Source organism: Psittacula echo (assembly GCF_963264785.1).
Source record: "Psittacula echo genome assembly, chromosome: 6".
NCBI classification, from domain to species: domain Eukaryota; kingdom Metazoa; phylum Chordata; class Aves; order Psittaciformes; family Psittacidae; genus Psittacula; species Psittacula echo.
In genome coordinates, this window is record NC_137743.1 from 75,702,155 (window position 1) to 75,727,980 (window position 25,826).

Below are 25,826 nucleotides of genomic sequence, written 5' to 3' on the forward strand. Positions count from 1 at the left end.
TTGAGCATAATACATGACATCTTGTAAACAAAGCAGCATTTTAATTGCATCTGGCCATAACTGTACTATCTCTCAAAAATATTTCTTCTAACAGGTAACATTATTGAACTTCATGATAACTTCAGAAGGAATGCAAGATCAGCTTCTTGGAATTGTAGTTGCAAAAGAAAGGCCAGATCTTGAAGAAGAAAAACAAGCCCTCATCGTTCAAGGGGCTGAGAATAAAAGGTATCAAGATAACTTCCGTTGTTAGAGACAGAAGCAGATTTTTGTTTAAGCAATCACGGGAAACATATTTGAGAGACCCTTTTTTTGTTGTTACTGTTTGATTTAACAGGAAATTCAAGACTGCTATTTTTGAGAGCCCAAACTTAGGCTTCTGTTTGGGGTTTTTAGGCGGATTTGAATGCCTACTCTTATTTATATTCCTACTGGCTATGCCTTCTTTCTTCTGATACCGTTTCCTATTTGTGGGATTATTGAAAAACGTTAAAGATCTTAATTGCAGGTTGTGTCATTGCAAAATGTAACTCTTGATCCTGTCCTCTGGTTTTATGCATCCCTTCAATGATGTTGGTGCATGATTTGCCATCCTCACAAATTTTCATTAGATATTAAAGGTTGCCTTTTAGAAATGTTTTCACTGTGTGCTAGATTTGCACTGATTTTACATGGCAAAGGGCATCTTTCCGCATGGGTCAAAGCATGAAATGTGCAGCATTCAAAGCGGTTTGTCATTTCCTCCCTTAGCCATACATTTGTAGCCTAAGTGGATGTACTTTTAACATATTTAAGGGAATGTTTAATAAGAAAAAAAGATTTTTAATGTAAGTTGCATACCAAGAACAGAATTTACACATTGTTTTCTTTTATAGAAACTAACAGAAAACACCTGTAATTTTAGTATGTGAAAAATCTCGTATATTATTTTAGGCAGCTGAAAGAAATAGAAGACAAGATTTTAGAAGTTCTTTCAGCCTCAGAAGGAAATATTTTGGAGGATGAAACTGCTATCGAGATATTATCTTCTTCAAAAGTTCTGGCTAATGAGATTTCTGAAAAGCAAGCCGTAGCTGAAGAGACAGAAAAGAAGATTGATGCTGCCCGTATGGGCTATTGTCCTATTGCTGTCCATACGACAGTCTTGTTTTTTTCTATTGCTGATCTAGCCAACATCGAGCCAATGTACCAGTATTCACTCATGTGGTTTATTAATCTTTTTGTCATGTCTATAGACAATTCAGAGCAATCAGAAGATTTACCAACAAGGTAAGAGTGATAACTCACCATTTGTAGTTAGTGATGTATTCGTAGTTACTCCAGAAATGCTACTGTCATTTCTCCAAAGTGTATTGTCTCGAGCACTGCATTTTGAAATATATTTTGTACGTATGTATCTCAGATATTTTCAGGGAAAATGATTTATTCATAAGAACAAAATGGTAAAATATATTACAAGTGTAATGTATTCCACTACTACTATTTAGTAATTGCTGCTTCAAGTCGTGTGTGAAATTACAAAGTATCAGATAAAAATGGCCCACTTGCTTTGTTTTTATATTTCATCTAGTGACTTTGTATGTCTTCAAGAAACAGACAAGAAACTTTTTCACACCACTGGTGAGAGAGAATGAAGTCTTGTGACTGGGGTTTTGGCTGTAGAGTGTGCAAAGCACTTATTATCAACCCAACCGATTTTTATTTAGTTCAGTTTCATTATATTTTTTTATAAGAAGGTGTCCCTCTGTCTTCCAGATTGTTCCTGAGAACAGAAGAAATTGCAGTTTTTAATGATCTGAATTTATTTTACATGCGATGAAGCCCACTATTATAATTACATTAGGAATATTCAAAATATATCCTTGAAGCGAATTGTCTACACAGAGACTGTTTAAAGAAAGTTTTTCAGTGTTCCATCACATCAGTTACTAAACTCTATTGGCTTTATTTGATCTTCGAATCACAGAGCATTGCTTCTGTTACTTAGCTATTTGCCTCTTCATCAGTCTTGATCTTCTATCAAAAGTTTTCCTCTCTTTTCAATTATGATTGATCACACTTAGGTTTCTGAATGATCACTATCTTTGAACTGCAGGAACACCCCCTTTCAAGGGACTGGTGACCTATGTAGTTGAAAAAAAAGCCACAGTACAAAAAAAGCCAAGTGTCACATCTTTGTTACTACCTTGAGAGAAGTATTTGAAATACTCGTGAAAATTCAGATATTGCATTTCTAACCAACTAAATGGGCTTTTCCTTTTTTTGACTAGGAATTCAAACATAAACCTTTATAAAACAATAGATGGCCTCCCTGTTTTGTATTTAAAGAAAAATATTTATGGTAAATCACAGAAGTGTAAATATATTTGTAATATAGTACTTATTTCAGATAACCTTTAAAGATGGACTGTTTTGGTTTTGCCCCTGGTATTCATATTCATAATGAGTTTTTAAATTGCTGCTGTTTTCTGCCTGTCCCAAAAGGGACCTCTCACTTCCTCTGAAAATTGTGTCGCTAAGACGTAATTGCACTTCATTTTTTTTATGTTATTTACTCACAAAATAGTACATGCATTTAGTGATTGCTTGGGGGTAACTGCCACAGGGTATATTAGAACAAAGAAGATGCAATGATTTGTTATAGGTTTCCAGAGCTGCACAGTCTTTAGAGCGGTATTAATGGAAGGTTGTTCTTTTTGCGACACCTACAGGTTGAAGACTCTCAAGGATCATTTTACTTACTCACTCTACATCAATATCTGTCGCTCCATCTTTGAAAAGGACAAGCTGCTCTTCTCTTTTTGTCTAACTGTGAATCTCATGAAATACGAAAAATTGGTAATTAAAAATAATCTGTAGTAAAAGAATAGAAAAGTTTATAAATAACTAGATCACTTAAGCCTTGATTTTGTGCTATTTTTCATTTTAATAAGCAATTTAGAAGCACTGAAAAATAGTCTCTAAAATAAAGTAAATACGTAACAAAAAGGTATGGCAAAACTGAGCTAGATAATGAAAGCTTTTCTAAACATTGTTTAAACCAAAGCCCAGCCTATGTTGTTCTTACAGAGAATGTTTTGTGAAATTTTACTGTAATGTGATTCTGAGTTCTAAGAGAATATCAAAATGAATTGTAACCATTGATTTGAGAAACTACTCTTTCTCACTTAAGGTGTTAAATGTGTTTATTTTTGCGTAGAATTCCTCAAAATCACGCACTCTGCCAACTAAATTCTATTAATTTCTAGGAATTCTTTACAAAATGTTTCTTAACTAGACTTTTAAAATTCATAAGGAAGCACACGCATTTTAACCATATATAAGCTTTTAGTGGTTGTATAGAAGCTTTTTCAACTAATGCAAGAATTCAGATAAATGTATTTATTTTTTACATAATATACTAAAACCATTAGATTTTATTTATTTAGTCCTGAGAATAATGTTTTTCATTGTAGATTAATGAGAATGAGTGGCACTTCCTGTTGACTGGAGGCATAGGTTTGGAGAATCCCTTTTCTAATCCATGTTCTTGGCTTCCTCAAAAATCATGGGATGAAATTTGTCGACTAGAAAATTTGCCATGCTTCACAAATATTAGTAAGGATTTTGCACAACTGAAGGATGGATGGAAATCAGTATACGACAGTTTGGTATGTTAACATTCCTGATTGCTTGCATTCATAAGCCAATTAACATACTGAAAATATTTATACAGGGAAAAGAAAGTGCTGTCATTTTACACAGTATGTTCTTACATATATTAATGTAAATATTTAAGCAAATAGTGTGTAGTAGATCATTGCCAATTTGTCAGGTGGCTTCTGAATAGCAAGTCAGGATTTGAACTGAATTTGGATGGAAAAAAGGCAACAAAACCTGGAGTGGGAAGGTGAAACTTAAATTTGCTAAATTAAGGCAACCATTTTCCCTTGTCAGTTTATACATTTGTTTACCGAGCTTTGAAGATGCCTTTTCCTGCTATTACATAGTATGCTGCTTTCCTGAATAAGTGAAAAAAAAACCAATTACTGTCATGTAGAGAAACTAGAATGGAGTTTAGGAGACCTGTGATTCCTTATTCTCACAGTGACCTGACGTATGCATTAATGACTTCGTCTTTGACTTCACCACTGATTCCTTAGAATCTAAGTATGGACGCTTGCTTCATCTTTAATCTTAGTATTAACTCCTTTTTTTTATTTTATCATACTCCTCCCTTCTGCTTCTTGATAGGCAAAGTGCTCATTGTACACATACTTCCTGGACAAATGATTAAAAAGTTATCCTTCTTTCCTACTTGCACTATTATCTGACCATAATCACTTCCATTTTCAGATAATGCTGTCGTCCATTTGTGCTAGTCCATTGAACCAGTTTTCTTACTGTTAACTTAAATGATGAAAATTTATCAGCAATATTCAGTCAAATGACCCAGGACTTCTTACACCCATTTAACACACCATGTGTTTTATTCATTGTAAATGTCAAGGATTTTGAAATCCTGCCTATTTAAATATGGGCTTAAAGATACAGCAACTTGAGGACTGCTGTTCTTTGTGAAATAGTTGCTTGGAAAATGAAAACAGAAATTATGGCATTTGAAAAAGAAAGAGACTGAGGGAGAGGGTGACTGTGTCCCCTTTGGAATTCTAGCTTTTTTAAGCAATGCCCAATATAAATGAAAGGTGCTGACTTTCAGAAGTAAAGATTCAAAAGTGTGTAATGGCTATGTGGGCATTCATATAGCCAAATGGAAATCAATAGAAGTTTCTTCATTTAAGTGGTGTTCAATAAAATGAGACCTGTGGAATCAGGTCATCAGTTAGTTAACAGATAAACAAATTGATAAACAGTAACACTGAAGCCAAGAACATTCAGTCACTGAAACTGTAGTGCTAGAAATGGCATTATCTACACTGTCCTGATATAGGAGAGTCACTATGGCTTTTACCTGTTACGTGAAAACATTTTCTTTACCTATCTAGCTTTAATACTAGTACTTTCATGTGAATGCACTATAATATCAAAAATGTCAGTTAATGGTCTTGGGAAGATTCCTTTTTGATAGTTGCATTTATTTCCTTTTAATTGCCAGTATCCCCAGTAATGTGCTCTTTTTCCTGTACTGTAATTGATACACAAATCTTTTTTAAATAGCAGTTGCATGCACTTACGCATTTGTGTTAGAGAGAGAACACACAAATCGGTGTTGCTTGAGCCACTTTGTCATCAGCAACCATATGCCGATTAGGACTCTTTCAAAGGAGTTTGAGATGCACTTTTCTCCTATTGTTATAGATCAGGTCGCTTCCAAAAGTAGGGAATTCCTGACTTCAACTCCCCAGTTCAAGGATTCCATGTATTTTATCTAAAGTTATATTGCATATCATCTTCGAGTAGGGATCGAAACTCACTTCTCTGCTAGCTGGCTGACTTGATCTCGAAGCTACTGATGCATCCCTTCTCATGGAGAAATTAAGAGTTTTCAGCACAGTGGCAATACTCAGTGGAGCCCTCAGTGTTTCTCAATTCACTCAGGTTTCTACAAAGCTTGCAAATTTTTAGCTACACTCTTCAACAGCCATTATAAATGTCATCCTGAGGTACCTGTTTGTTTTTTCCATATATTAATATGAAAATAATGCAGCATTCTGGATTCCAATCTGAAACCAAGTGCCTAGAAACTGGGGAAGGCAGGAGCCATGCTGCAGATCCTTAGCAGAATGTGAGCTCCATTATGATTTGATTTACTAAATCAGTGTTGCTCAGAATGCAGTTTGTGTGCGTTTGTCTACATACCTCTGTGGCCAGCCCTCCTTGACAAGTACAAGAAGCACACAAGCAGAGAAAATGTTTCCAGAAAGGCATAATGTACTTCTGTCTAATAAGAAGTTAACATGGCACACAAGAACTGCTGTTCCTAATCTGATAACTGCAATAACAACAGTTGGATTATTCATAGGCCATTTACAAACCAAGTTCCCTGGTGCATTGTTTGACTTAATTTTCCAATTCTTGTTTTCCTGCACTCATTTTCTGCATTCAGATGTAACCTAACTCATAGTTGTCATGTAATGCTGTAATGATTGTCATTGATTATATGGCAGTCATTGTAATACTGAAGACGGACACCATAATTCAGTTCTAACAGAAAGAGGGAGATAAAGTGCATTTTCAGGTTTCTTCTACCTCATTCCTTCTCTGCTTCCTAGAGAAAAAATTTGGTTTATTATCTTCTAAACACTTAGAGATTACTGTAACTTGCCTGCTATAAGAGACTCTTCTTAGCTATACATATATGTAAAGGTTGTTTGTGTCTTTTGCTTTTTGGGTTTGTTTTTTTATTTTGTAGTTTTAATTTTAAAGCGTTAAGAAAAAATACATTATGGATTAATGTGGCATATTAAAAGATAATTTACCCTCACTACAGGTAATTCACAAATGCTTTAAATAATGTTGAAATGTGTGTTTTTAGAATCCTCAGAATGAAGATTTTCCTGCAGAGTGGCAAGACAAATTGGGGGAGTTCCAAAGGATGCTTGTCATTCGCTGCCTGAGGCCTGATAAAGTACGTATGAAACTTTTATTCAAAAAGGTCTGTCCATCTTGGAAGCTAAAAGTATTTATAACCATGCATTGTAATTGTATTGTCTACAACCATTCTACAACAGTCTGTCATAAAGGAAAATGGGAATTAATGAGATTAAAACCAAATCAGCAAGTTTAAAATTGTAATTAAAAAAGATATTTAAAACAGAAGGTAGGCCTTTAGGTTTTGTGAATTTTCACGTGCATAACCAAAATCCCCAGAGCTCTTCCTCCTTTAAGCTGTATTATAAACCTTGTGACTTTCCTTTTTCAGTACATTTACTGTATTTGCTTACACATCTCTTTTGGTGGATGTCATTATGGTGAATTTTGCCTGATCTAAGAAGATAACGTAGGTGCTTTAAAGGTGGCAATTACTGCAGACACAGCAATCCATTTTGTTCTATGGAAGGTGTTTTGAAGCAGAACTGTTCTGATTTAGTCTGTCTAGCTGTAAGGCTTGAACATGGCACAGGTCACAAAAGGTGCTCAGAGTTATGAATCTTTATTCCAAAAAAGTCAACCCACTAAAAGGTGGAATACAAGTATCTGCTTGGACACTTGACATATATACACAGATTGGAGGGACTATTATTAGTAGCCATAATGACAAAGCATACTGTGAAAGATAAGAGGTAGTATAAACATTTAGGGCTTTTATTCCAGAAAGCCTGTGAAAGGAATTCACTACACTTCCTCACACAACTGTTTAGCTTTATATCAGTATTCGGATAAAAATATGAATGTTTGTACCATATGAAGAAGAGAAACCTTCACACCTTACACGTCACTGTTGGGTTTTTTTGACTGGCGGTATGAGCTTTTAGAAGGTTGGGCAGATGGCTCAGCATGGAGAGGCACTGGTGTATACTGATGCTTGGAGACAAAGTTATCCAGAAGACGCTGCCTAGTTGCAACAACTTCTTCTTCGAAAGCGTTTATTATGCTTTTGCCAGTTTTGCACTTAAAACAGAGCAAAAGATTGAGACTTTCAGTTGAGTGTAGTTCAACTACCTTCAAAAATTAGATCCTCAGAAACCTACTAATCTCCCACTAATTCTAGCTTAGAAGTCTGCTTTTAGCCTATGGTTAATACTGCTATGTGGATGATGCAGTTTGCCAGCTATTTCATATGCGTAGTCCCATTTGATTCAGAAGCTTCTCAACCAGTCTTGCCAGTAGGGCTCAGTGACCACTTTTGGGTATGTCTAGTATACTTTCAAAGTATGCTAGAAGTGTTGAGATGCAGATTTCTTAGCCAATAATGCACCTGAATCATTACTTCAAAGTACATTGTGTTCTAGCCTTACACAATCACTTCTTGCTAATGGTTGGAAATATTAGAGATGAAAGTTGTTTTCATTCTAGCTTATATTAAGATTATTTGGTTAACACTTACAAGGAAAGTTCTCAGCCGCGTCATCTCCAGCATGTAGTACTCCTCCATGGTCAGGTCATCGAAGGGCTTAGTGAGGGATAAAAAGCCACAGTTGTAATGCTTCATGTGTTCATTCCTGAAATGAAAACACAGAATAAGAACAGATATGAAACCCATGCAAGTTCCATTTCAAGCAATAAAGATACCTGAACAGACAAGTCTCTTCAGTACTTCTGCCATCTATCAGTAGAAAAAGTATCATACAGAAAACATATAGAAATAGATTTTACTTTATCTCAGATAAAAGCTAACCGAACTATTTCACAGTTACTGGATAAGATAAACTTTCAGTAGGCTTCAGTTCCGTGAACTGCTACAGAGGAAATTGGTAATTTTATAATGAGTAATGAGGGGATGTTGTCAAAGAAGTTTGAAGGAATACTTCAAGAACATTGTCACATCGTGCTTACCATGGGTCATCATTTGGTTCCCAGCCTTCCAGTTCTATCAAGCAAAAGAAACATTTTACTACATCTGGTTCATTTTCATCTGGACAGTGGATAAAGCCCGCCTTTGCCATCTGTAGGTGACAGTTTGGAAGTTTAGAGCCTCATCCAACACACGGCTTATGTTCACATCAGTAAACTCTGAAAGCTCACAAATAATGCCTTTCCCCACAATGTCTATCAGCACAGATCAGAGTGAAAAGTACATTTTAAGCGCGAGGGCTGCAAGCAGGCAGATAAACAACTAGTAAATGAACAGGCTGCAAGTAGCGAACGGATTTCTGCACAACTGTGGCATGTGCAGGCTGCCAAAGTAGTTTTGCTCTACCAGAAAACATCTAGTAGATGTTGTCATGCTACACATGCATTTCAGTAGCGGTGCATGAGATCTGCCATAGCCGGGACTATAGAGAATATTTTTAGAGAAAAAAATAACACAAGACCATGGACATACAGAATCAGTAAGTTATGTAAGTAGAACACTACATCTTTAACTGGCCACAGAGGGAGCGCATCTGGTCAGTAAACTAAAAATAAAGTACATTTGTTTCAGTTATCAAACTTCACACATTCTCAGTGAACTCTTGCAGTGCGATTCATCTGAGATCCAGCCTGGAAGTTTTATGTATGAGCCAAAGTACAAGTCAAGTGGATTTCTGTTTATTTATTTATTTTTAATGCTCAAGCCAAAGGCTGCAGGGACGTAAACATCAAGTTTTCTACAATTTAAGTAATTTCAGTTTCTGAGTTTGAAGTAGTGATCATTCTGCTACTTCATCCTTCCTGCTGGATGTCTGCTTGTTTCTTGTAGGGTTCTTTCTTATGAATGAAAACTCGCAATCAAAAAGACTACATAATATAAGAATTAACTTTTAAGCAACAAGAACATAAAACCAGTAAAAACAAGAGAAGTAACTATACTCAGTTCTGTAGCTAGATATACAGAAGCCAGTCATATTACTGCAGTATTTCTGAGCAGGGAACAGGCTTAGCAGAAGCTCACAACTCTTCCTGAATACGAATATACTTATCAAAGCTTCACATTCATGCACAGTAAACAGAAAATAAGGCATAGCCAAAACAACCAATTTCAGACTTACATTCTCTGGAGTGCACTTGCAGTTCTCTTTGAAAGGCCAGTTTGTAAAGGTTTTTAAACGGTTCTCATATTCATACATATCCTTAAAATCAGTCAAAAGCTTGGAAGCCGAACCAAGTTCTTTCAAGAGCATCTCCATCTTTAAAGCCTGTAACTGGCATAGCCTACAGTCTTCCTCCTGCTCCCAAATTTAAGGCATTATACTAATTGGTGACACAATGCACCTGTAAAGCAGGGTAAGTTTTAAAGTAAATAAAAACACAGGTGAGTTTGTAAGCAGGACTATCAAGAGAAATAATGCTATTGGAGCTTTCTCCTTATGTCACATTCTGTGTATTTTACATTATATATTTATTAACTGAAAACACCTATGCTAACGCAGTATGAAAATTACTGAAGTGGTTGAATTAACATTGCTGTTTGAAACCTTTAGCATTTCTTGAATTTAGTGTTCAGATATTAAATCTCAGTATCACATTTGTGAATACTATTGCATTCCTTTAAAGGGGAGGTGGTTATGGTACAGTACTCTAGAGTGTGTCCAGAGGTAGAATGAATGGTGATATTTAGAAGAACTATAAGTAAGAGTTTACAGGATGAAAGCGTTAAGCTGACATTTTATAAATTGTCTATCATTTTGGTGCACAGCCCAGCTGACTTCAGTAGGAAGTTTAAACATTAGTGTGTACAACAGGGCTGTACACAGCAGTTTTCTAAGCTAAGATTTTCACACCTTTGAAAGGTGTTGCATTATGAGATTTGAAATCCTCTCCATAATGCCAATCAAGTAAGTGCAGGGAAAAATCTTTTTTCCTATACCAGCACATTAGTCTGTTCTGATGTGGTGACAGAAACGAGATTAAAGAGCATTTGCATAGGACTTCCAATTTCAACCCTCTTAGAGCATCTTTTTTTTTTTTTTTGCCTAGATTTGCACCTGCTAAATCATTGATTCCTCTGGGACTGTATCTGATTTTACATGCCAGAATGCTGTCCTTGAAATTTATATGCAAATATTTAATGTGTGCTAATGCTTACACAAAAATAGGACATTTAATTCTATTTTTCCTTTTCTTTTAGATAATACCAATGGTGCAGGAATTTATCACTCATAACCTGGGCCCTCCATTTACTGAGCCACCTCCATTTGATTTGTCAAAAGCATTTTCTGACAGTCATGCTTGTGCACCGCTGATATTTGTACTTTCCCCTGGTGCAGACCCCATGGCAGCCCTTGTCAGGTTTGCTGACGATCAGGTAATTTAATATCTCCAGGCTTTTTTAATGTAGTTGATGCCTGTGTGTGTGTGTCTGCGTATGTTTGCATGAAGCAAGGAACTTTAGATAGAGGTTTTTAGTCAACTGGAATGACATGAAAAATAAGATTTAAACTGTATTTTAAAATATGCTGTACATTAAATATTTAAGGAATACATACAGACTCTCATACCAGAAGGTTTATTCTATTTATGCAATATTATTCTTACTTATAACATGCTTTCTGTATGCAGGGATATGGTGATGCAAAGCTTAGTTCTCTGTCACTTGGTCAAGGCCAAGGCCCAATAGCCATGAAAATGATACAGAATGCAGTAAAGGAAGGAACATGGGTAGTTCTGCAAAACTGCCATCTCGCAAGTTCATGGATGCCAACACTGGAAAAAGTCTGTGAGGTAAAAATAAGTATTTCCTTCTTATAAATACTTTTGAAGGCATGTCTGATCCATTCAGCTGACTGAAAAGCCAGCTTAGCAATATTTCATGATGATTTCTATGATATAAGGGTAATCATCACATACTGATTCTGACTTTTTCCTTCTGTCTGCCGGAATAGAAAGTGCTCACAAGCATGATGGGTCTGGCCCATTCCCTGAATGGTAAATCCCAGCTGCTACAACAGTCTCTTCAGGGCATTATATGTCATATATAGATACGACATATCATATGTAGCAATAGACATATGTCAAATGTCTGTCGCTGCAGAAATGCAGTATGCTAATGAATTTTACTCTTGAACAGCTATAGGTTTCCAAAGAGGTGCTAGTGTACATTTCTTTCTTTTCTTTCCTTCTTAATAAACTTAACGCGTTTCTGATGTGATACTATTACTATAGCCCTTCCCAGAACACCTGTATGACACTAAGTGCATTTTGGTCACATATTCCACAAACAAGCACAGAGAGGACAAATTTTAGTTCAAAATACCGAAAGGCTTCAATAAAAATACACCAGCTATGGAAGGGAAGTTGTCATTTATAACCGTGACTTTCACTATAATCTCATATAAGTATCTAAGAAATTAAAAGTATAAACAGTATATTTTCCCAGTTAAAAAAAAATGGCTTTAATAATAAAACTTGTGGTGTGTATTAATTTAGTGTGTCTTCCAATTGCCTGTATTTATATGTGTTTATTATAGGAGCTAAACCCTGATACAACACATCCAGATTTCCGACTTTGGCTCACCAGTTACCCATCTGCCACGTTCCCGGTGTCTGTGCTTCAGAATGGAGTGAAGATGACTAATGAAGCACCCAAAGGTTTACGGGCCAATATAATTAGTTCATACATGATGGATCCAATATCTGATCCTGAATTTTTCAACAGCTGCAGCAAACCAGTTAGTAATGTCATCCTGTAACTTTGCAAATCAGTTAAAGCAGACCCTGATGACTCTTTACGTGTGCTCTGGGGGAAAAGAACCTCCCAGATTAAATAGTTGTCTTCACTGCAATGAAACACTTTTGGTTACTGACAATAGTGAAGTTATTTGTTTTTTTAAATTCTACTGCTTTTCTCCTACTGCTTCAAGTGAAATTCTGTGGTGGGGCATTAATAATACAGCTCTCGAGTTAAAAAAAAAACCCAACACAGTAGGACTGGTGAAAAAAACAGTCTTTTCATAATTAGAGGTCTGTCTGGAAGCATATTATTTTACATTATTTTTCTATAACTAATATAGTTCTAAATGAGGTAATTCGCTTTGCTGAATAGTCTCAATTGAAAAACAAAAGTTCTTAGTGAAGTTTTTCTTTACAGGCCTCCTTCTTGATAAAGAGAAAACCAAACCCAAAACCACACCAGAGATACTGTATGACTGAACAGTGTTTTATAATCCAGTGGTGTGAAAAAAAATTCAGAGGTCTGTGTTCTCATACACATAGTTGTATGTGACATGTATATTAGATACACATGGATATATAGCTTTAAAATGAAATTGCTTTGAGGGTTCACAGTTTTAAGTGCGTATTTAGAACTGATGTTTACGAAAACTGTTGTTTATGCCTTTGTATGTCAACAACGAGCTACCCCTGACTTACAAACAGTATGTTAGCAGAGCAGGAGAGGCTGGCATTTGTGTGACTCAAAGACAGCACTGTTATACAGGATGTGAGAAAAAATGAAATGGTTTGAACCAGCCATGATTAATTAATGTTGTTGCATTTGGTTTTAAGGCTGAGTTCAAGACATTGTTGTACGGCCTTTGCTTCTTCCATGCACTCGTGCAAGAGAGGCGGAATTTTGGACCATTGGGTTGGAACATTCCATACAGTTTCAATGAGACGGACTTGCGCATCAGCGTGCAGCAGCTTCACACCTTCCTCAACCAGTATGAGGTACAGCAACCTCTCACTGTGGTCACCAGTCCTTGCTTGCACTTTCTTGGGCTGTTAGTGCATGTACCAAGGCAGGCTGGGTGCTGCCATGGCAAACGGGGAGCAGTGAATTAGAAACCAAGGTCTACTTGCAAGGTACTAACTACAAGCATTCTAAGTGGTTAGCGCACCATGATCAGTATGTAACTGACGTGGGAAACTTACTTTTAAATTACAATTTAGAAGTTCTGCCATGCAAAATAGAGCAGCGTTTGTTCCATACAGTTGCCTTATTCATTGGAACCTTACCCTGTCTCTAGACAGGAGCTGTGGATTCAGCTGAGTGATGTTACTGCAAACTGTAAATTAGTGTACTAAAATACTTACTGCTAACTATGATTTACTCAATGATAGGGATAATATTAGACCCTGGCCTGTTGTAGATTAATAACAACCTTAATCTATTTGTGTAAACTTGGCAGGTGACATTTCCTTCCCTGTTTGCAGAGCTACGCAGTGTTTCAAAGCTGCTGTGGAATTTGCTAGCAATACATAACACTTCCTTATGTTCCAACTTTCTAGGCAACCCACTATAGCCAGAATCTGTTAAAAGTTGTGGCTGGGGGCAGGAAAGGGGTGTTAGTTTTACACCACTGTCAGCCTGGAGTGGTTTTGGTTATCAGTGTGGTTAATAGGTAAACTGTGTTTCAGCATGAGAAAGTAACTTCAAGAAGGTGTGTTTCTTTCCCTGCAGAAGAATTAAGGGGAGGTGTTGGGGAGGGGGAGAGAAGTATGTATAGAGAAACAAGGAGATTTTGGTAAAGTTTTCCAAAAACATGTATTCAGGAAGTTCTAGCTGGACTACTACAGAAACTTCTGAGGCTACTGTTCTTCAAAATATGCAATGCTGGCTGACTTGATGGATGATTATTAAAGTAGCTGAAGATCAGATCAGTGCTACAAGCATGAACTAGCAGAAGTAACTAACACTTTTTAAACTTCCCAGTGAGAATTCTGGATGACTTTCAAACTACAATCACACCAATACAGCTGACCAGAGAAGTGCTATAGGCTGCAGTTCAGATCTTTGTTTTGCTTTTTTTTCAGGAGGTGCCATATGATGCTCTTCGCTATATGACTGGAGAATGTAATTATGGTGGCAGAGTCACCGATGACTGGGATCGGCGTACGCTCCGTAGTGTTCTAAACATATTCTTTTCCTCAGAAATCATTACAAATGTAGATTACAAATTTGATTCAAGCGGCCTTTATTTTGCTCCTCCAGAAGGAGATGTAAGTCTCCCAGAACAACAGGATTATCAACTGCTTATCTTTTGCAAAAATAGATCTCTCTTTAGTGACGTTGATATGAGCCTCAGAGCTTACTGCTGTCACTACTTGCTTTTGTGGCTTAATCTCATGTTTTATTAGAATTTGTTTCATTGACTTCTAAGAAATGGAAATGATGGGAAAAACCCACCCCAACTACTACCCGCTACAATGCCTTTGGTCTGTGTGAGCCAGCATGCTTAGGGGGATGGTAAGAGAAAGAGCCTGCTGAAGTTAAAAGCACTATAGAATAGGCATAAGAGAATTAGTTGATCATACCTGCTGTAGGTAAAAAAGACATAATAATCAGCTTAATTTATCGCACAGGAGAGTGTGGGTCTATAGGGCTTGTGTTTTTTTTTTTTTCCATTTTTCAGTACCAAAGCTATATTGACTATACAAAGACACTTCCACTGAATCCTTCCCCAGAGGTATTTGGAATGAACGCAAATGCAGATATTACCAAGGATCAGTCAGAAACACAACTGTTATTTGACAGCATTCTTCTGACACTGGTATGTAAAGTGTAGAAATCACACACTATCCTGCCATAATATGCTACTCTATCTCCACATTAGTATGTACACCTTTTTTTTTCCAGTTTTTACTGTACCTTATTGTGTTGTGTCTCAATTCTGGTGAAATTACTGTTCTACTTAAGAATCTTCTGAGGGTTTTTTGGCTTTGTATTTTTTCCTGACTGTCTTCCCAAGGAAATGTACCTTCTACACTTCGCAGCTTTTAACAATTTTCAACTTCTTGGCCATTTTCACTTCAGTTTGAAAGCCAGGTACAATCAAGGAATATTATAGTTCCTGTAAGCTTCATGAAGAAAATGAAGAACAGAGAATACAGAGAACAAGGGGGACAGCAAGACAGAACGTGGTGGTGTTCTGTGCCATTTCACAGTACCTGGCCAGCCACTGTGCTGATGGGTACATTGGAGAAGGGAGTAGAAAGATTGGTTTACAATGGAAGCAGGATTTCCACAAAAAAATGAGGAGGGCACAAAGATGTAGGAAACCAGATTTTGTTAGTTCTAAACTAATTACTTATTGCAATAATATAGGAAATTGTGAAACAATTTCAATCAATCACAGGGAAAGAGGGCTGGAACTGTAATGGCCTTTTAAACAATGCCTTTGTAAGACCTGCATTTTCCTGCATTTTAATTACTCTCCTAAGTCCTCTTGCTCAAAATAAATGTGAATTTTTGGCTCTCTGATAGTCCCAGGCATCTGGTGGTGGTGCAAAATCCACCGATGAAGTTGTCCATGAAGTCACAAATGACATCCTGAGCAAACTTCCTCCAAATTTTGACACTGAAGCAGCAATGAGACAATATCCAACTATTTATACCCAAAGCATGAATACTGTGCTTGTACAAGAGATGGGACGCTTTAACAAGTTATTGCAGACGATAAGAGACTCCTGTGTTAACATCCAGAAAGCAATAAAGGTGAGCTGAAGACAACCTTTAAAGACATTTACTGAGAACCTAGACTTGATCTCTGTCAATGCAAGTGCCCAGCAAAACTGACCTTGAAGTTGGATTCCAGTCGGTCAGATACTTTAAAGAATCCAAATTTGAAACAGATTTATTGATCTGTATCTTAAAATCTGGCAGGAGTATGATGGACTGTAACAGTACTACTGTGCCTACTGTACAGAAACCAAAGTAGAAGGTTTTCAACTACAGCTTTTCTAGCAAGACAAGCAGTACCTAAGTGTACACCTGTTTTTCTGCCTCGCTGGTATGAAAGACTTGAAGCACCTCACACAATTTCTTACAGATGGAAGCAGATGTTCCTAACACCTCAAATAGCAACTTACTGCTAGTGAGGATTCCAGTTAAGATATCACAGTCTAAAGTCAATGTTTGTTCTCAGGATCAAAAGGAATAAGAAGCTACAGCTGTGCAAAATACAAGGGAAAAAAAAAAAACCCCAAAAACCCACAAAAAAACACAGGGAAAAAATGTTTTAAGGAATTTTTACTTATCCCTAAAACCACTACTCCCTCTCCCTATTAAAACCAAACTACAAGCTAAAAAGTGTCTGCCACTTCAGAATAAGGCACTTGCAGCAATGGCACAGAGTTTTCACAAAACTCTAAATAATGATAAATAAGAGCATTTACAGTTAGTAAACTCAGAGAAGACCAGTGGGATTGAGTGCACCCTCAGCAAGTTTGCTGACAACACTGTTATATGGTTCAGTTCATACATCTGTTGGACAGAGCACTATGCTGATTATCATTAAAACAATCTGCTTAGGCAACATATTTTGATATCTTCCTTTTCAAAATTTACTTTAGGGGCTAGTAGTGATGTCTGCTGAACTGGAAAAAGTGGTGGATGGCATTCTGAAAGGCAAAATTCCAGAACTATGGATGACAAAGTCTTACCCAAGCCTCAAGCCCTTGGGCAGCTATGTGACTGACTTCCTTCAAAGACTGAAGTTTTTGCAGGTGAGCACACTCCATTTACACGCATTTGTTCAATGCTGTTTATTATTTCTGTCTGTTGATGGCAGGTGACATCTCCACCAGTGAACATACACATACCATGTACTTCCACTGAATAACTGACAGGGTCAGTTCATCTGTGCATCCATTTTGTACAGCCCTTTGCCCATCACAGCATCTAATGAAGCAGTGCATTTTGCCACATACCTTCCACCTCACAAAGAAAGAGCTCCTGTGTTTCAGTAATACTGTATGACAGAATTGGCCTTCTGACATAAATTTACTAAGGGCCTCTTCATACAGATCTGGTGATGGTAATGAATTTAATTCAAACAGAACTTAGTAAAATACTGCTGAGTTTCTTTTCCAGTGTGCGACCTTAAAAACATTTGAACACAAAATCTTCGCGTTCAAAGTCAAATACCAAGCTTTCAGTAAAATGCTGAAAGCAAGCTGGATGAGTTAATCAATCAGTGGGGCTCTTTCACCTATACGAGTGCATTCCCAAAACTTGACTTTAAATGAGTAACAGCTAGAGTTTCAGCACCATTCTATGGCTTAGTAATCACTATCAACTTAAGAAAACCAAACTTACAGCAGGTCGCCCTACTCCATACCTGTTGTAAAAACAGGTCCCAAGATAGAACTAAAATCAAAAGTAACTTAAAAATAAAATGAAATTATAATAGCAAAAGCAGCACCCGGTTTTGGGTCTAGCAGGATATTCACAAATTCTGCATTTCCAGAGAACCTCAGTTTTATGTGTTACGGATACATCACGCAGTCTCCATGCCTCAGTAACTCCCACTTTTATCTGTAGGAAGCCTGACAGTAGCTACAACGATGATTTTTTTTTTTTTTTTTTTTAATTCTTTGCAATGTAGGAAATCTTTTCAGACATTATTCAAAACTGGTGTTTGCAGCAATCAGAAAAAGATCTTCTTGCACCCAGTAAATATTCACCATTGCACCAGACCTCACTTGCATTATAACCCAACCCAACAAATGTTGTAATTTTTTAAAATCATTTGTCTATAGATGCCTCCACAGTGTAAGTTATTAAAAACAGAGCAAGAAATTAACCAAACAAACCCCTCCAAACACAGCCCCCTACAACCAGGTTACTTTAATTATAAAACATATCGTCCCTCCTCATCTTCAAACTTGGCGTACACACTTACAACGACAACTTTGACCCTGGAAGGGAAATATGAGCCTTTCAAAGAGAAAGCAGCCTGTCATTTGCACAGAGAAACAAAGATAGAACAAGGGAGAGAAGGAGGATTTGATGAACTTGAAGGGATGATGCATGTTTGATGGACTTATTGAAACTAATCTTATTGCATGTGATTTTTTGTTTGGTTGTGCTCAGCCATCCAAAGTTCCACTGCTTTCAGAAAAGAACCAAGAGCCCCAAGGACAGTCCTGGATTCACAAAGCAAGAAATTACTTCTGCTGTTATTCTAGAAGATATTTGCTTTCCCAAGTACTAATAAAATCAAAGGCAGATTTGTGTGGTTATTTTCCCTCTTTCTTTTGCTGCTGCAGTTGTGGTATGAAAATGGAGCTCCACCAGTCTTCTGGATTTCAGGATTCTTCTTCACTCAAGCATTCTTAACAGGTGCCCAGCAGAACTATGCCAGAAAATACACCATTCCAATAGACCAACTAGAATTCGATTATGAAGTGCTGGAAGATAAGGAATACGACACTGCTCCTGAAGATGGTAAGCAAATGCATCACAGAATTATCTGCCTTTGCTGATCTATTTAGAAGGTAACATAAATGTCCAGGCTCAGTTATGCAATTAAGTTCATGAATTCAGCTGGCAAACATGCACATGTGCACTGCTCCCCACAAGATGCACAAGCAGCAAAGAGGCAATTTTAAGTCCCTAGGAACAGCTGAGATCAATTCGCATCCTGGATTAGCATGTAGATACAAAATAACACCAACAGAGGACACTCCTTGACCCAAACTTCCCACAAGAGATCAAACTTTGTTTTTTTCACACCCCCCTCCCCCCTTTTTTTTTTTCACTCTACTGGTATATATGTCTGAAAATGCTTATTTTCCTAAGCCAAGGAAAACCAAGCATTCAGTTGAGAAGTTACGTATGCTACCTTAACTATCCCTAGACAAATATCTTACAGACCATGATCACAATGGACAATAGGGGACCACTCTAAGAAGGGAAAAGCTCTATTTTTTATCACACTGCTTTATCATATACTACTTACCTTAAGTTCCAGTTGCAGATACATTTGTTAACTTACCCTCCCTCAGAAAAAAGGAGAGATTAAACAGAACTCTTCTTAGTACTCTTTTTAATACCTTTCTGAGGATCAGTTTGACTGGAAGTTGTATGAAAAAGAAGGGCTTAGCATGTTGCCTAGGACAGGCATATCCAGTCATGTTTATTTTATTGGGGCATGTTTATTTTTTGTTTCAGAAGTTACAGTTTTCAGTCTAGAGAGCAAGAGGGTGCAAATCTGATGAAAACCAGATGCTGTTATCCCTTTTTCTTGTGGAATTCTGAGGGAATATCTTATCATGTCATTATGACATGTCAAGTAAAGATATTTATGGTTTTTAAACATTTACTTCTTTAATGAACAGCCTTAGAAAGGTATAAACAAATAGCAACTTTAAACATAAGCAATGAAACAATGTGAAGACTAAATAGTGAAAGACTGTTTATATGATAAAATCTCCAAGTCTGGAAACATTAAAGCTGACAATATGTAGTATGTACAGAAAACTTTATAATAATGACAAGTTTAAAAACAGTGTCCTGTACTGCGGAATCATTCTTAAGCTGTCACTGCCCATTCAGAAGAGGCTGGATACACTGCGATATCACTAGAAATTGTAACTTTATAAAACCTTACAGAACTGTAGCTATTTAAAAGTATACAAGTGTGTTTGTTACACTCGGAGTTATTTGATCATCACTTAGAACACACAAAAGTCCCACACACTCAGTTAACTGACTGTTAGCAAAGTGCACTGCACTAGCTGCTGCTCTCAGCTAGCAGACATTTGCAGGTTTTGGATAACGTGCTATCCTTTCCAACTGGATTCAGGTGTCTACGTTCGGGGGTTGTTCTTGGATGGAGCACGCTGGAACAGGCAAACTAAGATGCTTGCAGAATCTCATCCAAAAGTCCTCTATGATATAGTGCCTGTGGTCAGTATTTCTTGTTCGGTGACATTTTATGGTATTATATACTAACAGATACTGTAGAATTAGTACTCTTGAATTTCTAGTCTTCAAGGAGTTAACAGGGTAATTCTTATAAAACAATTTAATTGTATGTTTTGGGTTGAAATAGAAATAAATTGTCTGAGAGGAGCTAAGATTACTCTGCTATTAATGACAGCCACAGGAAGTTTGGTGTTGCGTATTTTGGGAGAGGAAGCAATCTGGTAACAAGAAACAGGGTTTCAGGGCTATCTTTTATAAAGCAAACAAACCAAAAAACTCACAAACAATGTCCCAGTACTTTGGCAAAGCTGAGACTGTTCCCTGTTTCTTTTTTAACTGAGATGAGGAGGATTATTTTATTCTTCACTGCAGATATGGCTAAAGCCGTGTAAGAGATCAGAGATTCCAAAGCGACCGAGTTACCTGGCCCCATTGTACAAGACCAGTGAGAGAAGAGGGACTCTGTCAACAACAGGCCATTCCACCAACTTCGTCATCGCAGTAACTCTCGCTTCAGACAAACCCGAAGAGCACTGGATCAGAAGGGGTGTGGCGTTACTATGTCAGCTAAACTCATAAACCTGTCCCCATTTTGGGAGGTAGGTGAATTTTCCAGATCACTTATACAGGATGCATGTTGGTCCTGAAAGGCCACGTTAAAAGAGAAATCACAATGAATTTGTTTACAATGTTGCATTTGTGCCTTTCATGAGATTTGAAATACAAAGACTAAAACACAAAGATGCACAATAAAACTGTATAAAAGCCAACGAAAAATCTCTGCTCCTTGAATAATTTTATTTTCTGGAAGCTCCTTATTTATAAGGAACATACATAAAATGAACACAACACTGTTGACAATGAACAAAAACAGCATTTGATCATTTCCAGCTTTATAAAATTTAAAAAACCTATTTACTTTTAACAAAAAGACTGACAGCTCAGCAAGTTATATCTTATAGGACCAGAATCACATTTTAAACCATAGACTTAATTGTTAATGGGGAAGGGAAAGGAAAACAAAAGTTAAAAAAAAAATTAAAAGAAATCACACTGCATCTAGCAACTACAGTATTTTCAAAGCATAATCACAGCGGATTGAGTGCAATGTGATCTACATTAAAATTCATATGGGATGTCACACAGTGACAGCATTGTAATATACAAGTAACATTTATGCCCTCCAACAAATACAAGTTAAATGAGACTCTGGATTCAAGCAGAATGGAATGTTGAAGCCAAGTAGAAATGTAGTGGAATTCAGATTGTCTGTAACATGACTCAAAAGCATACATTAGAATCACCTGGAACTCAATACTGGTGGAAACATACAGAAGTCACAGCTGTTACACTGCTCTTCATAACTTGTAATAAATACTAGAAAATAAAAGGAAATAATCCATATTTCATGAAAAATACAGTACCTACCTTCAAGGACCATGTTTTTCCCTTGTCTGAAGATGGTCTTGGAAGGAAGTTAATTATTTTTCTATAGAGGCAGTGTATTAAGCTATAACCATACTCCAACTAATACACAAGTAAATATACTACCTGAAATACAGAAATCTTCGCTTGAACAGATTTAAAAGGAATAACCTTTGAAAAATTATTTGACAAAATATCAGTTCAACCACATAATAACCCCCTTATACTCAACAGGATTAACAGAAAAGGGTCAGTTTAATACCCAACAGGTTGTTTAAAATTAGATCCTCAGAAGGTATGCAGTGAGTGAAGTCTCTTTGAAAATGGTACTCAGTGACCTGACATGGGCACTATGAAAAAATGTCACCCAGGATCTTTATACTGCAGAAATTCAGTCATCTGAAGCTAACAACAGTGTGTTTGCTAATTAGGGTCCAACAGTAAACGTGTTTAAAGAAGAAAAAATAAAACTTGAATTCAGAGCATCAAATGGCTGCATGTCTGAACTCTGGGCTTTTGGCTTCTTCACTGAAGAAACTGTGCCCATCTTTGAAATGGACCCTTAATACTGTTTCTTGATACTGCATTAGAAGAAATACTGGCAAGAACCAACCGATATATCTTTAACGTACATGAGCTGCCCTCAGCAAAAATTAAATTGACCAATGAAGCCTGAAAAAGTAAAGGGCCACAGGAAACACATTAACTTGAAATGGAATGAAGATACCAACTGGCTCTCATTAAAGGCGTTAGAATCAGTGTTCTTAGCAGTTACACTGGCACCAAGCAGACCTAAACAAAACTTAACGGCACATAGTCAAAATACAGCTTTTACCTGGCATACACATAAAAGAAGATGAACTGTATGTTTTAAAAAAGGCTACTACCATGCTTAGGACTGGTACTACAGAATCAACTTGCACTCCTCACAAACTTATAATGTTTTTAAGGAGATGGGTACAAGAACTAACTCATGTCTGGCAATGTAAAAATATCAGCACAATCCGATCTAGGACAGCTGATCTGAGAAGTTAAGGCCCAAATTTTCAGTCTATCTTTCCAAATTACACATACCATGGGTCTATCATATCTGCTTTTTAATAATCTAATTAATACAAAAACTGTAAGAAATATCATAGAAATTAACTAACTCATTTATGCTGGAAGTAGAAATCCTCTTACATACTCTCTACTGCCAGAAATGGCTGGTGCTACAATGTCTGATATCAAAGGCATTGCAGAAACAGATTTTGATCTGGTATTACAGTATTGTAAATAACCTACCAGTACTACATACACAGACCATAATTTAACCTTTGTGCCCAGGTTCAATCACTAGTGTCTTTCTTACACTTTGGATTGTTTTAACATGAGGAGGAGAAAACAGACCAAAACAACTGCTATTAAAAATGGAGAAAATTCCCATATGGATTCTCTGTTAAAAGAGTTTGCACAAATTCACAGCCACAAATCTTCAGTAGTTTATGCTGCAAGTGGCACACAATACATGTTTAGCATCTGTAAAAAAGAACCAGAAATAGCTCAATAACTCCAACATCAGGGATTTCCCCAAGCTAACACTAATTCTACTGCATTTTGCATTTTCCTACTAATATCAAGGAACAAACATCAAATAAATCTTAGTCAGGAAAAACATCGTCAAACTGATCCTCGACAGAACATAGCACTTTGCAGAATATATTGCAACAGCCTGCCTTCTTACACATGAAGTTTATAATGATGGAGTGCAGCTTAACACATATTCTAAGAATTTAAACAGTGTTTAGAGGTTTTTGGTTTCTTTTTTAGAATTTAAACCAGCACAGCGGTTTCCAGTCATGTGCTGTTGTGAGATTTAATACTTCAAGTCACCACTATGCAGAAGAATCAGCACAGAATGAATATATACACACACACGCACGCACATGTACATGGCATGCACATCTGTATATATCTATATATCCATCTCTATATATATCTATATATACATACAGAGATATATATATATGAGCTACTTAAGACTTACGTGGCACTAAAAGCTTACTTGGGTTCCTTGCAGAGGTTATGAACTTCAGCTGTAACATTTTCTGGGTTCTGTTCAAATGTACTAATGAAATGGCATTTTCCCACATGCGTAGATCATTCACTGCACTTTTTCTTTCTTAAACAAGCAGTGCTTCCTATATAGTACATGAACTTGGCATTTATTTCTCGTATTTAGTATTTCCTTATTGTCACTCACTTGAGTTTAGAAGATGCATTGGGTAATCTCATCTGATTTGAATCAGAAAAAAAGCAGAAGGTAATCTACACAGAAATGAATATACTGTACTTGTTGTGTAAGTAGTGCAAGCCACTGCTTTTCCTCTGAGCAATGTGCATACAGTGAAACAGTGCAGACTCAAAGCCATACAGTAACATTATTGTAACCACAGTGATTACCAGATTTAAGTCAAAACTGGATGTCAAGTACAATTTTATCTTCATAGAGGGCAATCACCAGCATGATAGCAAATCCAAGCAGCAGGCCTAGATTCTGAAGAATGAACTGCCCCACAGGACAATAACCATGCTCTTCATTATCTCCATCTCCATGAAGCATTTCTGGAAGCTAAAACAAACATCAATTTAGAAAGTTATTTCACCCTCTATTCCATTTATACAGAGACAAGTTTACAAGATGATACTGTAGAGAATAAACACACCAGGATTCCATTACAAAAACAATTCACTAAGACACAGATTAAGCTCTACCTAACCACTACATCTGATAAAAACACGATCACATCATGTATTTAAAAATAAACTAAAAATACCTTTCCTTTCCACATTTTTTCCTTAGCTTCTACTGGAGCAAACATCTACTCAAAGTTCCTCAAGATAAGGACAAGCCCAGCATTCTTCCAGCTCTGCTCTTCCATTTTTACTTGTTTAAAGTTGTCATGTTCAAATAAGCATAATAACAAGCTTTGACTATTTCTACAGTAATTGCACTGCTATAAATACACCCTTTATAATGTCTTTGCTGATTAACTTAGCCATTCCTTTGTCATGTTACATGCTTACACATGTTCACATACGTGTCCCTTTTAAATACAGGAATAATAGCTACAAGTAATTCAAGAGAAATTCTATGTGACGCTATAAGAAGTTCTGAAAACTCTGGATATTGCTTATATTCCTCACCTATGAAGAAAAGTCCAACAGTACTGACAAAGGCAACACATAAATAATAGTGGACTTGGAATATGTAAAAATAAATCTTACGAAGTGTCTTACAAAACCACCCGTAGAGAAGAGAAATACAGAGTTTTACAAAGAAATTAATTCAGGAAAGCATGAGGTAAATGAAGGAATTCCTTCAAGAAACACTTAGTTCAGAAAAATGTAATACAGTACAAAATTGAAACTTCAGGTAATACACATCAGAAGTCTATGCATTGCTCTTCATTGGAGAGGATAGAATAGTTTGTTATTCTGAGTACCTGCATACTGTACAACAATGACAAATTATTAGAGAATCAAATGTATAATACCCATCTGTTCTTGTGTTACTGTATTTCAAAAAGGTACATAAAGCTGACAATTGATTCCACCCCCTATTTAAATATAAAAATATATACTGGTGTGCAGAATATTTATCACCGCTACAACAGACCAGGCAGTTTAACAGCGAGCACTATGCTAGATTTCAAAGTACTGTTAGGTAAGTCATTAAGAATAACTGAAGTAATCACTAGTGAAGATTGCTATATAGCTGTCATGTTGGCAGGCAAGAGTTGTCGCAGAACTATTTTCTTTTTAATAAATCACAGTTGTATTCACCAAGTAACAGCAAACCCAATCAGAGAATTGTGCTTGACCTGTTGCTGCCAATTCTCACCTCCATGTTTTCTGAATGGAAGATCTGCATGTAATTCAGATTTTGTAATTGACTTCTACAGAGACATAATAAATATCGCTGTGCCAAATCTAAAGATGCTTTTAAGAGTAATCCAAGAATATTGTGGCAACTGTTTCAAAACCTAGGAAGAACATAGTGCCTCTGTCTCCATAACTTCCAAGGTTTCCCATTCCATGGACGTGAAAACTGAGAGTATGATGAGTAGAAGTGAAGTCTTAGCTATGGATAGTGACAGATGTCAGATATTCTACCAGGTAGGTTTTTAAAAAGCTAATCACTACAAAAGCCATCTATTACCAGCTGCTCATGCCAAGAGTTCAGATTAAG

At 36.7% G+C, this 25,826-nt stretch overlaps 3 protein-coding genes across 4 annotated transcripts in view; 1 reads left to right on the forward strand and 2 right to left on the reverse strand.

The window, feature by feature from the left end:
* Window positions 1-21,352, forward strand: part of DNAH7 (dynein axonemal heavy chain 7) — a gene marked incomplete at its 5' end in the record, with an annotated part of 106,301 nt that extends 84,949 nt beyond the window's left edge. The window contains 16 exons of the mRNA XM_080622051.1: window positions 95-228; window positions 934-1,269; window positions 2,712-2,838; window positions 3,456-3,650; window positions 6,476-6,568; window positions 10,652-10,828; window positions 11,083-11,244; window positions 11,991-12,191; window positions 13,027-13,188; window positions 14,275-14,460; window positions 14,874-15,011; window positions 15,725-15,955; window positions 16,813-16,965; window positions 18,511-18,688; window positions 20,049-20,152; window positions 20,543-21,352. Coding sequence (XP_080478177.1) covers window positions 95-228; window positions 934-1,269; window positions 2,712-2,838; window positions 3,456-3,650; window positions 6,476-6,568; window positions 10,652-10,828; window positions 11,083-11,244; window positions 11,991-12,191; window positions 13,027-13,188; window positions 14,275-14,460; window positions 14,874-15,011; window positions 15,725-15,955; window positions 16,813-16,965; window positions 18,511-18,688; window positions 20,049-20,152; window positions 20,543-20,749 — 2,784 coding nt within the window. The 3' untranslated portion in view covers window positions 20,750-21,352. The remainder of the gene's footprint in view (window positions 1-94; window positions 229-933; window positions 1,270-2,711; window positions 2,839-3,455; window positions 3,651-6,475; window positions 6,569-10,651; window positions 10,829-11,082; window positions 11,245-11,990; window positions 12,192-13,026; window positions 13,189-14,274; window positions 14,461-14,873; window positions 15,012-15,724; window positions 15,956-16,812; window positions 16,966-18,510; window positions 18,689-20,048; window positions 20,153-20,542) is intronic.
* LOC308222755 (baculoviral IAP repeat-containing protein 5.1-B-like) lies at window positions 7,369-9,710 on the reverse strand (the record flags this gene model as incomplete). The annotated part of the gene is made up of 4 exons (XM_080621108.1): window positions 7,369-7,551; window positions 7,988-8,102; window positions 8,437-8,546; window positions 9,573-9,710. 4 exons carry the CDS (start codon window positions 9,708-9,710, stop codon window positions 7,369-7,371), a joined length of 546 nt encoding a protein of 181 aa, XP_080477234.1.
* Window positions 21,353-24,047: 2,695 nt separating the features above from the next.
* Window positions 24,048-25,826, reverse strand: part of SLC39A10 (solute carrier family 39 member 10) — a gene marked incomplete at its 3' end in the record, with an annotated part of 57,834 nt that continues 56,055 nt past the window's right edge. For both annotated transcript variants that reach the window (XM_080621713.1, XM_080621712.1), the window contains one exon: window positions 24,048-24,206. In XM_080621713.1, the coding sequence (XP_080477839.1) occupies window positions 24,048-24,206 (159 nt within the window). The remainder of the gene's footprint in view (window positions 24,207-25,826) is intronic.